General features: G+C 33.9%; 1 protein-coding gene across 2 annotated transcripts; it reads left to right on the forward strand.

Annotated features, from left to right (window-relative positions):
- The first annotated feature begins 866 nt into the window (after positions 1–866).
- Positions 867–11084, forward strand: LOC143242861 (glucose-6-phosphatase 2-like). Of its 2 annotated transcripts, none has more exons than XM_076486456.1 (7): positions 867–996; positions 1752–1856; positions 2734–2898; positions 3895–4010; positions 5529–5622; positions 7974–8095; positions 8251–11084. In XM_076486456.1, the coding sequence occupies exons 2-7, from the start codon at positions 1804–1806 to the stop codon at positions 8769–8771; spliced, it is 1071 nt and encodes a 356-aa protein (XP_076342571.1). In that variant the 5' UTR covers positions 867–996; positions 1752–1803; the 3' UTR covers positions 8772–11084. The 2 variants fall into 2 exon arrangements, with proteins under 2 accessions (XP_076342571.1, XP_076342572.1); XM_076486457.1 differs by having other exon boundaries at positions 924–996; positions 1679–1856.
- The last annotated feature ends 3607 nt before the right edge of the window (positions 11085–14691 follow it).

Here is a 14691-nt window from a genome sequence, read left to right on the forward strand (position 1 = left end):
TAGCTGTCCCATTATTCATTGGTAAAGAGAGTCTAAAATTAGTGGTGTTGACTTTCCTTTAGTATATTGTTTTTTAAACAATTAGGGACAACTACCTCAGATATACGTCGAGTAGCTGTCCCACTATTCATTGGTAAAGAGAGTCTAAAAGTTAGTGATGTTGACTTTCCTTTAGTATATATTTTTTTAAACAATTAGGGACAACTACCTCAGATATACGTCGAGTAGCTGTCCCACTATTCATTGGTAAAGAGAGTCTAAAAGTTAGTGATGTTGACTTTCCTTTAGTATATTATTTTTCGAACAATTAGGGAAAACAATCTCAGATATACGTCGAGTAGCTGTCCCAGTATTCAATGGTAAAGAGAGTCTAAAAGTTAGTGACGTTGACTTTCCTTTAGTATATTATTTTTTGAACAATTAGGGTCATCTATCACAGATATACGTCGAGCAGCTTTTGAGGGAAACTCAAGAAGCAAACAATGACCAACCATGAAAATACACTGGTGGAGCACGTGATGAAAGACATTCATTTATCACGCCAGCACGTTTTAACATGTCACAAATCATTGTATGTCAATAAGGTTGATTATGCTCTTTTTGATTAACAATGAACCACTTTATTGTATGCGCATGTATGTGACCTTGTAACCACAATTGATTTTCATTCATTCAAATCCCCTAGTTGAAAATGACTAGATAATTATCAGCCGAATCTATTCAATTTTTGGACGTACAAAGATCATATTATAAATCCTATTTCTAAAAGACAGTTTTAATTAACACATTAATTTGTTAATTAAACTAAAATGATCATGTCTAACAACCTTTCTTAGGCTTTTCAACATCCCTGCACCAGATGTTACGTCATCATGTCGTATGAGTTTGGACCAATAACCGAAAATGTTGGACGAACAAAAAAGTGTTTATTCAAGTCAAGAGTCACCACAGAGCAAGTTCAAGTGAATAGGATAGGACCTGGATCTCGGCTCATGGGTGTGTAGTATATCTTTTAACATATAGAAGTGTTTTAGTTGTTTTCAATGTTGCTTTGTTATTTGTTCAGTTCACTCTTCTATTGACAGAATTAACTTTGATATTACATAGAAGTGCTTATTTATCTTCATATTACTTTGTTATTTGTTCAGTTTACTCTTCTGTTGACAGATTAAACTTTGATATTACATAAAAGTGTTTATTTATCTTCATATTACTTTGTTATTTCTTCAGTTTACTCTTCTGTTGACAGAATAAACTGACAAATAGAAGTGTTTATTTATCTTCAATGTTGCTTTGTTATTTGTTCAATTTACTCGTCTGTTGACAGATTAAAGATGTTCCTGAACTTGGAAGGATGTAATATATTTGAGGTTATTCGTAGCTCAATGTTCACAAGGAAATCATTATATCATTGTATGAAAAGTTTATTATTACTGTTTAATATTTTATTATTTTTGTTGGTTGTAAAGAATGTGGAAAAATGAATAAAACACGTTGGTTTTAATCTGATGTATTAATTTTTCACTTCATTTAAGTGTGTATATTTATACTTTTACGACATTTCGCTTTCTTAAAGAAATTATAAACACACTTTTGTGGCTTTCCGCCTCAAGATCGTGAGTAAGTAAAGCAAATCTAAGTTTTAGCAAACTCATCACTGTCTTATCTGTAATTACAGGTTGAATACAGAATGTCACTCAAGTTAGACATATAAAAATTCTATATTTATAATCTGAACTGTGACTCTACAGGTAATTGCTATTCACCGCTCTGTTTGTGACCAACTCAGTACCAGCGAATGAAATGGATTTTTTGCACAAAAATAGCATTTCTGCAATCGAGATGCTCCAAACAAGGTTAGTTAATTTTTCACAGGTTAAAGAGCAACCCAGAAGGTGGTATTATTAAACCCAATCATGCTATTCATGGTACTACTCCTAAACAAGGTTAGTTAATTTTTCACAGGTTAAAGAGTAACCCAGAAGGTGTTATTATTAGACCCAATCATGCTATTCATGATGCTACTCTTAAATAAGGTTAGTTAATTTTTCACAGGTTAAAGAGTAACCCAGAAGGTGTTATTATTATCCCAATCATGCTATTCATGATACTACTCTTCAGATATTTTTCAGGCTGGTTTTAAACTGTGAGAACGTTTCAATACGATTTTCAAACTAAAGAATAACAATTTAAATATATAAATCCTGAACATGTATAGCAAATGGAGAGATAGAAAGGACTAATTAACTCAATTTAATACTAAATTGTTCGAACAGTATGGTCTCAAAGATGAGGCTGGAAACGTTAATTATCGATTGTAAAATTATTAGAACACCAATATATAACTTGCAACATTTGGTTCAACAGTATTATTCTTATTATTACAAACTTAATAAAGGTTTTGAAATATTTTTATATCAGCAGTCATTCGTAATAGTTAAATATTGTGTGTGTTTTCAAAAAATCATCTGATTAAGGCAATCCACCGTCAATATAGGAAATGTACTCCAGTTTGCTTCACTTTAGAAGTATCAGAACAAACTTTACTCATTTAGGCCCGGTAGTCAGTAATTATTATATATATATTCTAGATTAAAGAAACGGTGCTTACCAAACGACAAATTTTAGAGAATACATAATAGCTACCCTTAAATTTTATCTTGCCAAAGATCGTGAAATAAATAGCGTTTTACAGGGCATGTAATTTGAAACTAGTATCTTTACTGTTTCTAGGTTTCAGCAACAACAAAACGCATTTTTCACCATCTCCAACCTGGCCGATCCTAGATACGCTTTCCTCATCTATGCACCCCTAGTTTTCTCCTTCGACTGGAAGATTGGAAAACAGTTGATATGGGTTATCATCACCGCTGAGTGGTCCAATCAACTCTTAAAGTGGTAGAAATAACACATACATAAATTTCTTTCTCAACTTAAACAAGTTTATAGCATTAAATACCTAAGTATGAATATATTAAAATGGTGTAAAACAAACATTATTACAATATTATTAATATTTTTGTATCGAAGAAAATAAAACAATATTCTCTAAGTAATAGATATATTGTTAGATGTAAACACTGATATCTTCACAACACAGTTATAATAACAGGTACAACTATGAACCCTGCACAGAAATATCCACTCTCCATACAAGTTTAACTGCAAGTTTCTGCTGATAGCTGTTGGGCCTGATGCCTTTTCTGGAATTGTTTCACAGTTCTAGGACAGTATAATCACACTTGACATTCAATATTGTTCACCAAAATGAGCTATCATTAAAAGCACTTTTAGTTATCTTTTAAAACACTTTGCTTTTCTGTTGCAACACTCATGACATTTTCACTAAAGAAAAACAAAATAAGATGACGTTTGGTTTTTGATTATTTTATATTTGAAACTAACTCTTTGTGTGAAACTTTTATTGATTTAAATGTCATACATTGATAGTTCCATCATAATAAGATAGCACCCATATTATTATATATAAATATAAATCACTATATACAATATAAAATCGTGTTATGTTGTACGAAACCTAGTATTTTGTCTGTATCAAACATTTTACTACATAAAATTGTGTTATTGGGTAATTCATTCTCTAACAAACCAAATGCTGTATAATATTCTATTAATTGCTATTTTGTCTGAGCCAAACCTATTAATATATAGAATTGTATTAGCTGGCATTTTGAGTAACGTGACGTAAATTCACAAGAAATAAATTACACAATAAATGATTTGTAAACAATTGCGTAAGCTAACCTGTGATAAATAATCTCTTCTAAAATAATTAACATTAAATCTAAGAGTATTGAAACCAGGCCTATTATTTGGTAATTTGTCCTGTACTAGTACTATATTTTAGGATGTTTTATTATATTTCTAAACCAGGATATTACACGGTGAACGTCCTTACTGGTGGGTCCACGATACTGATGTTTACAACAAGACTGGCGCTATCACTCCAGTTCTTCAGCAATACTTCATGACTTGCGAAACAGGACCAGGTTTGTACGTCAACTAGTACTAAAAACTAGTTGTAACAGTTGTTAAATTAATGTGTGTTTTTTTCATATTCAGAAACAATGACAGTAACTCTATAATTTTGAAGGAGGTATTAGCCTTGTAATCTAATAAATCATATTGTTTTTTCTCTATCCTACAGTGTGAAAAGACAAACTAGTTCTATAAGTTAAATATCTTACAGTGTTGAAAGTTGGTTGGTTGGTTGGTTTAGTGTTTTATGGCACAAAGCAGCTAGGCTATCTGCACCAATTGCAGTGTGGAAAGATAAACCAGTTTTATAAGTTGGTTATTTATTACCCGTCATTTAATGTCTTGAGAAACCAAGCATTTGATGATTGACCTTAAACGAACAAATAGTATACATAACCTTACATCATTTTACTTTAATATTCAGTGAGGTCACTAACTATGAACAACCTAACACCAATGATGTATGCTTAAAGTCAGAGCTTTCGCTTTCAAGGCCTTTCTAAACCGCTGGGGATTCCATGAAAACTAACAGTATATTCATCGTTGTTCTTGCACTTCAACGATCCGTTACAGTTTAGTAAGAGGTTCATCGAAAATAATGTTTATCGAGCATCTGTAATGTCGTTTGGAAGGATGTATTCCATATACGTTGGGACTCAAGACAGGTGGGCCTGAAACTCACTCCGTTCGACAAATTGCTTTTCCTTCAAGAAACGTTTCGACTAGTTGATAAAGGTTATTTTGTATCAGGCTAAAGTTAGGCCTATTCAACTAACACAACATAGCTCAAATCGCCGAATGTGTAGGACTAATCTTCAGAATATTAGGGTTGGTATGATCTTCAGAATGTAAGGGCTGGTATGTTTACCAGGGCATAGTCCTGTCCAGACCATGCTACCAACACCTCCACGTTCTTGTATGAAAATGGGATTAGATCTGGTTCCAGCTTTTCTGAAAGAATATTTTCTATCTTCTGACGAGATCATCTGGAAAATAAATATTGCTTTAAATTTCATCGGTCTGTTAAACACTGTTCTAACTGTGTGTGAACTGACACGACAACCTGACCTAGTTCAAGATTGCAGACGATGGTGTGTGAAATATATTTATATGAAAAGAAAAGCTGTGTCAGGTACATATAGAATTAAAATGTTGGTAACCAAGAAGAGGGTTCATGAATATTATTTTGGCCTGGTGGTTAGGGCGTTCGACTCGTAATATGAGGGTCGCAGGTTCGAATTCCTCTTCCACGAAACATGCTCGTCCTTTCAGTCGTAAGGGCGATATAAGGCTCGATCAAATTCACTGTTCATTGGGACTGCTAGCGCGGAAAGCCCTCATATAGCTTTGCGCAAAATTCAAAACAAACAAACGTATATTATTTTATCATGTTTTACTTGCAACTAATAAGTGCCATTCGACATAATGCTATTAATCTTTCATGTGATACAATTTCAGAAACTATATTTCTAGTTATCGGCGCTTTAAATTTTATTTGTCTTTTAATTTCTTTGTGTTTATCACAAAAGGTAATCCATCTGGCCATGCTATGGTTACTGCTGCTGTTTGGTACATCCTCGTTAATATACTTCTTGAAAAGTCCGGAGGCGTTTCTACAAGTATGTGAGTGATAAAGACAAATCAAATACGTTGTTACATTTATTAATTACTTGGTTTTGATTTTGTAATTTCACAGGCAATATCAATTACTCTGTCTGATGAAAACTCTAAAAAAGAAAAATTACGTTCTTTGTTCGATTGTTTATTTCCTCTTGACTGGTTAGGTCCGATAACTGAAAAAAAAAGTTGTCTTAGTTTTATATTTTAGCGAAAATACACTCCTGGCCAAAATCTTAAGGCCAATAAGCATAAAGAAAAAATATGCATTTTGCGTTGATAGACTCAATCACTTATTTGAGTAAAGCTTCGAAAGATGAAAATAAGAAAAGGGAAAATAAAAATAAAAACTGTTTTAGCATTTAATAGGGAAAATGTGAATACTACGAAATTAGCCTAAATACTAGCTGGTCAAAAGTTTAAGACCATGCCAAAAAGAAGTCCTAAACAGGATAGGAAATGCCCAACAAGAGGTCTCAGTAGTGAGTTGCACGGCCGTCATTGCGAATAACTGCAAACATTTGCTTTGGCATGGTCGAGAAGCGCTTGCAGAAGGCTGGCTAGAATGCTATTCCACGTGGTGAAGATGGCTTCACGAAGATCATGCACTGTTTCTGATTGACGTTCATTTCTATGGACTTCCCTGGCCACCTACCCCCAAACATTTTCAATGGGGTTCAGAGTTCGGGCGAACACGCAGGATGGTCCAAAAGAATCACGTTATTCGCCATGGAAATTTCCTTTGTCCTGCGGGCATTGTGGATTGTAGCGTTGTCCTGCTGAAATATCCAGTCATTTCCACACAAGCGAGGGCCTTCAGTCAATAAGGATGCTCTCTCTAACATGCCAATGTAGCCAGCTGCTGCTTGACGTCCCTATATAACCTGAAGCTCCATTGTTCCATTGAGAAAGCACCCCAGATCATGATGGAACCTCCTCCACTGTGTCATCTAGAAAATGTCTTTGGTGGGATATCCTTATCGAACCAGTAACGTTGGAAGCCATCTGGACCATTCAGGTTAATTTTTTTCTCATAAGAGAACAAAATCTTTTTCTACTTTTCTACGTCCCATGTTTGGTGCTTCTCAGCAAAGTTTAACCGAGCTGTTTCGTGGTGTGAAAGGAGGCGTGGCCTTTGAAGACGTTTACGGCTTTTAAAGCTCTCGTAGATACCATCTGATTGTTCTTGAGCTGCATTCTTCGTCCGTGAGGGCCTTAATCTGGTTCAACGATCGGCTGGTGTCTTGCCGGACAACCCGTCGAATTCTCCTGCTCAACGCCGGCGAAATTTTATTGGGCTGGCCACTTGAAATTCTCGTTCTGTATCCCTTAGGGTCTTTTAAGAAATTTCAACAGCAGTTTTACTACGCCCAATCTCACCGGCGATGGCACGTCGAGAGAGAACTTCCTTTTGCAGCTCGCCAATTCTGCCACGTTCAAACTCTGCCAACTTTTTAGCCTTTGTCATGTTTTTACCCAATGTAACACAGGAGATATCGGTGGGAGATGTTGACAACGCTAATGCTTGAACATAAATGGCTAAATTTCGTTACGTGTTTACCAATTAACGCTTCGTTTCATTATGGTCTAAACATTTGACCAGCTAATATTTAGGCTAATTTCATAGTGTTCACATTTTCCCTATTAAATGCTAAAAAGTTTTTTATTTTTATTTTCCCTTTTCTTATTTTCATCTTTCGAAGCTCTACTCAAATAAGTGGTTGAGTCTAACAACGCAAAATGCATATTTTTTTTTTTTTATGTTCATTGGCCAGCAGTGTATATACCTGTTTCAGTATGTGGTTCATAAACAGAACTTTTGTTTAGCAAGAGGCATGTTGCTGGCCAGAATAAAGCTATTTGACTTTTTTGGTGTTAACGTTTTATTTAAGAACGAGCTCAGGAGCATGAAGATGGACTCCAGTAATAGACATATTGATGTAAAATCACATGAATGGTCAATGGTCACTTGGTATGTACACAAATAAACTAAAGGTATTCTTTCAGTTATTCAATAACAGTAATCATGTTTTTCATAACTGAAAGGCTACCAGCGGAAAATCGGTATGTCTGCGAACTCACGTCGCTAAAAAGCGGGTTTCGATATTCGTGGTGGGCAGAGCACAGATTGTCCATTGTGTAGCTTTGTTCTTAATTCTAAACAAACATAGTTGAAATATACAAAACTCTAAATATCAGTTAGTTTTCCAATAAGAACATATTAAGAACCCACTATAGATTTTAAGTTTTCAATAAAATCATTTTAGAATCTACTATCGATTTTAATTTTTTCACTAAGAATATATTAACTGGACAGTTCGATTCTCGCAGTGAACACAACCACTGATTTTTTTCAGTAAGAACCTGATAACATCTGTGTGCTGGACAGCCTACACCCTCCTCTTATGTGTAGTTAGCCTTTCCCGGGTCTACATTGCGGCCCATTTCCCTCATCAGTGTTTTCTAGGAATAATATTCGGTAAGGAAAAAGGGTACATTTTCTTTAATAATTGTTTATACGTAGTAACTGTTCAAGATCTTTCGCCGAGTTTAAAAGTTGAGAAGAGAGTTTCAACATTTCAGTATTTTGTAGTTATTGTATATCAAATAAGTAAAATTTTGTTTTATTTTCAGGGTTCTACCTTGCTTTAACGATGACAAAGATTTCGTTGGATGGTCTGAAACTGAGACACTACGTGATGATGACAATAAGTTTATTTGTCAGTGCTTTGTCCACCTACTTTGCTCTGTGGGTAGTAGGACTGAACCCTCTCTGGTCAGTGGAAAGAGCTATGAAGTGGTGCGTGAAACAAGAATATATACGTCTGGATACCACTCCTTTCTTCTCTGTGATGCGTTATTGTGGTTATATGCTCGGATTAGGAGTCGGTCTCAATAGCCGTTTCAACAGAGAAGCAGCCAAAGTCCATTTTACTCCAGTTATGAAGCTCTGGATGATGGTTTTATCTGTCACGCTGTCAATGATGTTGGGTTGGATACCTCTCCCCAGATCAAGCGCCGTTTTCTTTTATATTTCAACATTTTTGATAAATATATTCTTGCCAGTATTGTTTGTGGCCCTGGTGCCTTATGGCATTATAAAAGGAAAGTCGACTTTTTATTGTTTGTCCGAACAATTTAAGAAGGAAAAATAAAAAATGTTGCAAACTACTCAAACAAACAGATGTTTGTGAACAATTTATGTTAAAAATGACGTTTTTCCTTTAGATACTAGCAAAGTAAAAAAACTTCAGAGTTTCTGTAATAATACTCAATTCTCGGATATTATTTTGAAATATAAAACAAAACATTCTCATAATTCGTAAGCTTGAAAATGGTTATTTCTGGCTTTGTTAGAAATAATACTAATCGGGTCGAAATTGATTACCATAGATTTTAATCCAGTTAAGTACGTCTCCAGGAAGCACACCTAATTATTTTTTCTCTGTTTTTAAAATTTGAATCTCCTGGTTTTATTACTCTCTAGTTTTCAAAAATGGATTTTCCACTTTTACAAATTTAAATGAATTACACGTAATTGTATGTTTGAAATATCTTAAACAGTATTACAAAGAGCAATTTGGACATTGTTTTAAATTCTAATTAAAATATTAACATTAGAGTTAGAGGTAAACCAATCTAAAAAGACTAAATGTGTTTGCTAGTTTGTTATATCTCACCAATTAGTAATTACTTATAGAATAAATTTGTAAATAATTGATCATTTTATATTCTGATAATACCATGTCTTTAGAATGTGTGGGAAATGATACATTTATTAAATCTAAGCTGTTTTACAATCTTTTTAAAACCTAGTGGTGCAGATAGTAGGTCTAACTTGCATGATGTTCTATTTAAAACCTGTAATTTAGACTGTCTAGGAAATGGTGCAAATAAGTCTAAGTTATATGATGTACTATTTGAAACCTGTAGTTTAGACCATCATGGAAGTGACGCAGACTAAGTTATATAAAGTTCTATTTAAAACCTGTAATTTAGATCGTCTTGGAAGTGGTGAAGATAGTAAGCCTAAGGTATATGATGTCTTATTTAAAACTTCTCGTTTGGAGCGTGTGTGATGAGGTGCAGAGAGTAAGTCTAAGATATTTATGTTATAATTAAAACTTGTAATTTAGACCACCTGGGAAGTGCTGCAGGTTATTTTATGGTTTACTTGAAAAATGTCAATTGTTTTGGTGGACACAAAGCTGATAAATATCGCCTGTTATGCACCTTAATTCTACCGTTGAATGTTGTGTTAAGTAATGAAAGACACTTTCTATTCTACTTGTTGTTTCACTGAATAATGAAGGACACTTTCTATTCTACTTGTTGTTTCACTGAATAATGAAGGACAATTTCTACTCTACTTGTTGTTTCACTGAATAATGAAGGACACTTTCTATTCTACTTGTTGTTTCACTGAATAATGAAGGACACTTTCTACTCTACTTGTTGTTTCACTGAATAATGAAGGACACTTTCTATTCTACTTGTTGTTTCACTGAATAATGAAGGACACTTTCTATTCTACTTGTTTCACTGAATAATGAAGGACACTTTCTATTCTACTTGTTGTTTCACTGAATATTGAAGGACACTTTCTATTCTACTTGTTGTTTCACTGAATAATGAAGGACACTTTCTATTCTACTTGTTGTTTCACTGAATAATGAAGGACACTTTCTATTCTACTTGTTGTTTCACTGAATAATGAAGGACACTTTCTATTCTACTTGTTGTTTCACTGAAAAACGAAGGCACTTTCTATTCTACTTGTTGTTTCACTGAAAAACGAAGGACACTTTCTATTCTACTTGTTGTTTCACTGAAAAACGAAGGACACTTTCTATTCTACTTGTTGTTTCACTGAATAATGAAGAACACTTTCTATTCTATTTGTTGTTTCACTGAATATTGAAGGAAACTTTCTATTCTACTTGTTGTTTCACTGAATAATGAAGGACACTTTCTATTCTACTTGTTGTTTCACTGAATAATGAAGGACACTTTCTATTCTACTTGTTGTTTCACTGAATAATGAAGGACACTTTCTATTCTACTTGTTGTTTCACTGAATAATGAAGGACACTTTCTATTCTACTTGTTGTTTCACTGAATAATGAAGGACACTTTCTATTCTACTTGTTGTTTCACTGAATAATGAAGGACACTTTCTATTCTACTTGTTGTTTCACTGAATTAATAAATATGAATAGTTTAACTAGAACCAAAGGTGCTGGAATATATATAAGTTGTAACACGGCAATAAGCTACTCTATGGTTGCATCTTAATCTACGTTTAATGATTTAATATACATATGTTTATTAAATGTATTGAGCTTTTTGAATTATACCAAGTTGAATTAGTTGATGTAAACTGTTCTTTTTATCAACAGTTTTCGTCCCATTGATGTCTAACTGTCATTACATGTGTCAGTTCATGTCTACATTATGGTAATCAAAGACAATCCTTTAAAATTGGCTTAAATTATTTATTTCAATTACAATAAACTTAAAGTCGACTATGACGTAGTATATAGAGCTGGTTTTGTTGTCATAATATTGTAAGAAATATTAAATTTTATTTTGTATTTGACTCATGTTACATTCTCTGACAAGTTTGTGAGGGAAGTTATTTGACGCAGACGTAATTGTCCATAGTAAAAAGTGTTGCCTTATTATATATTTATGTAGACGGTAGTTTCATATAATAAATTCTATAGCATATATTTAATCTTCGTTGTTAGTGTTTCTTTACCCTTCGGATATACACAGTAGTTACTATCGCAATCAACATACAATTATAACATTTTGACGACCACTGATATATTTGCTGTATCCGAACCTGCCTGATGGCATACGGTACTGAGCAAAACGTGTCGCCGACGATGACCACAGCAGACAAAGTGTAGTTGAAATACTGTTAAAAATTTCAAACAAATTTTATCGGATGTACAGAGTTAAACTTTTGCTAATACTGTTACAACATTTCACTAGGTTTATCTGCCATTAAATACAAGAAATTAGGTACACACAAATTTATTTAAGATAAAAAAAATACTAGCATGTGCCTTTTAACACCCGTTGTATTGTTTGATGTGGTACCTACTAATGTTGCATAAATCTGTTTTAATACAATTTAAATTGTCATTGTCATTATTAATATCATTTTTAATTTCTAGAATATTTATCAAATCTAAGGTAATATGTTAATTCACTTATTGCCTCGCTGTTTTATATATTTTTTACCTTATACGTCTATTTTGTATTTTTATATCAGTGGAATTGTATTATACAATAGATTCCAACTCTTATTTCATTCTGGTTTTTAATATAACAAATGGATGGTTTCAAATGGTATCAAACTATAGTCTTATTTACTCTATACTTGATGACACAACTCTTAAACTTTATTTACTGTTTTCATTTCAACAGAAAATCATTGTGCACTCAAAGGTGTGTGTAACTTAAACAAATTAAAAATCAAATTCACAGAAAGATGTGTGTAACTTAAACAAATTACGAATTAGTTATCCACAAAGGTGTGTGTAACTCGAATATATTATTTTACCCTGACGTAGTTACCGACGTAAGTAACTTGTTATGATATATTAATTTACCCTGACGTAGTTACCGATATAAGTAACTTTAATAAGTTATATATAACTTATATATAACTGATCATTTTAACTTAACATAACCCATCAGCTTTATTAGTTTGACAAATAAACTAATATTGATTTATGATATAGTTTTTACTCAACTTCAAGTGGATTGATCTGATATCTGTCTTTCAGATTTTGTTCACTTTTAATTTTCATCTACTTTGATTTACGGAAGTAATATTTAAATCAACGCACGTTCTAGGATTCCAAATAATTAGTATGGAAAGGATGATACGAAGAAAAAATCTATTTAAGAAGATTAAATGTCGACTTTGTACATTCTCTCAGTAGCGAACAAAGTTAACGTGATGGATTAAAATAACAAACACTCAAAATTGAATGTTGTGATAAGTCTTGGAGAACGCTGTAGCTGGTTTTATCACAAGACCTGGTGTCAAGTGAACTGGGAAAACTGACTACTACAGTGACGACCTCTATACAGATTTTATTTAGTACTTTCTTTCGCTAAAGTGATGAATTATAGAATTAATTAAAAGATAGAAAGCCAAAGAAATAAAAACTTGCGTGGCTCGGCCGTTACCATGTGTATTTAATTAAGTACAGTCTGTTAATCATTGCCTGATTAACATGACCCTACAATATCCTGCGATTTTATTATACTCTGAAACTGTCATTATGATACTTTCAATTAATATTAATAGCATACTAAATGAAATTTTTCTAACGAGTTTTGTCTTTATTTACGTTTATCTAAAATGAATAATATTTTTGTTCGCTTTATTTAGGTAAACTTCTCAGAACCAAAGAATCAGTGACATTCGCTATGAGGTGATTAAATCACTAATAAAGTAAATACGAAAAAGATTTATGAATGTTATGGTTGTTAGATATAAAAGGCCCGCATGGCCAAGCGTGTTAAGGCGTGCGACTCGAAATCTGAGGGTCGCGGGTTCGCATCCCCGTCACGCCAAACATGCTCGCCCTTTCAGCCGTGGGGGCGTTATAACGTTACGGTCAATCCCACTATTCGTTGGTAAAAGAGTAGCCCAAGAGTTGGCGGTGGGTGGTGTAATAGTTGACTAGCTGCCTTCCCACTAGTCTTACATTGCTAAATTAGGGACGGCTAGCACAGATAGCCCTCGAGTAGCTTTGTGCGAAATTCAGAAAACAAAACAAACAAAACAATTAAACTAGTAATAATCAGAAATTAAATTTATCAAAATAAAAAAAGACCCAGCATGGCCAGATGGTTAAGGCTCTTGACTCGTAATCTGAGTGTTGGCGTTCTGATTCCCCGTCACATCAAACATACTCGACTTTTCAGCCGTGGGGGTGTTTTAATGTGACGTTCAATCCCACTATTTGTTGGTAAAAGAATAGCCCAATAGTTGGTGGTGGGTGGTGTAATAGTTGCCTTCTCTTCAGTAATACACTTCTAAATTAGGGACGGCTATGGCAGATAGCCCTCATGCTCATAGCTAAAATGAAAAGGGTTTCTTTATTCGCTGCTTTTTTTGTTTGTTTGTTTGTTTTGGGCCTGGCATGGCCTAGCGCGTTAAGGCGTGCGCTTCGTAATCTGAGGGTCGCAGTTTCGCGCCCGAGTTGCGCTAAACATGCTCACCATGCTATATAAACATGCTATATAAAAAATGTGATTTTACGGTCATTTTAAATCTTTATAAATTAATTCATTTGTAAAATTTTGCAGAGTTATCTGTTCCTCATCTACCGATACTCAACAAGTACCACATACACAGTTATCTGTTCCTCATGTACCGATACTCAACAAGTACCACATACACAGTTATCTGTTCCTCATCTACCGATACTCAACAAGTACCACATACACAGTTATCTGTTCCTCATCTACCGATACTCAACAAGTACCACATACACAGTTGTCTGTTCCTCATGTACCGATACTCAACAAGTACCACATACACAGTTATCTGTTCCTCATGTACCGATACTCAACAAGTACCACATACACAGTTATCTGTTCCTCATCTACCGATACTCAACAAGTACCACATACACAGTTATCTGTTCTTCATGTACCGATACTCAACAAGTACCAGATACATAGTTATCTGTTCCTCACCTACCGATACTCAACAAGTACCAGATACACAGTTATCTGTTCCTCATGTAGTAATACTCAACAAGTACCAGATACACAGTTATATGTTCCTCACCTACCGATACTCAACAAGTACCAGAAACATAGTTATCTCTTTCTCATGTACTGATACTCAACAAGTACCAGAAACACAGTTATCTCTTTCTCATGTACTGATACTCAACAAGTACCAGAAACATAGTTATCTCTTTCTCATGTACTGATACTCAACAAGTACCAGAAACATAGTTATCTCTTTCTCATGTACTGATACTCAACAAGTACCAGAAACATAGTTATCTCTTTCTCATGTACTGATACTTAACA

The sequence above is a fragment of the Tachypleus tridentatus genome, unplaced genomic scaffold (genome assembly GCF_004210375.1).
Source record: "Tachypleus tridentatus isolate NWPU-2018 unplaced genomic scaffold, ASM421037v1 Hic_cluster_2, whole genome shotgun sequence".
Lineage (NCBI taxonomy): Eukaryota > Metazoa > Arthropoda > Merostomata > Xiphosura > Limulidae > Tachypleus > Tachypleus tridentatus.

What these genes read in the sequence shown, in the direction of transcription:
- LOC143242861 (XM_076486456.1), top strand. Translation starts at nt 1,804, where the DNA reads ATGGATTTTTTGCACAAAAATAGCATTTCTGCAATCGAGATGCTCCAA. An exon ending in ATCGAGATGCTCCAAACAAG is followed by an intron (nt 1,857 to 2,733) that starts GTTAGTTAATTT and finishes TACTGTTTCTAG; the next exon opens with GTTTCAGCAACAACAAAACG. An exon ending in TCCAATCAACTCTTAAAGTG is followed by an intron (nt 2,899 to 3,894) that starts GTAGAAATAACA and finishes TTTCTAAACCAG; the next exon opens with GATATTACACGGTGAACGTC.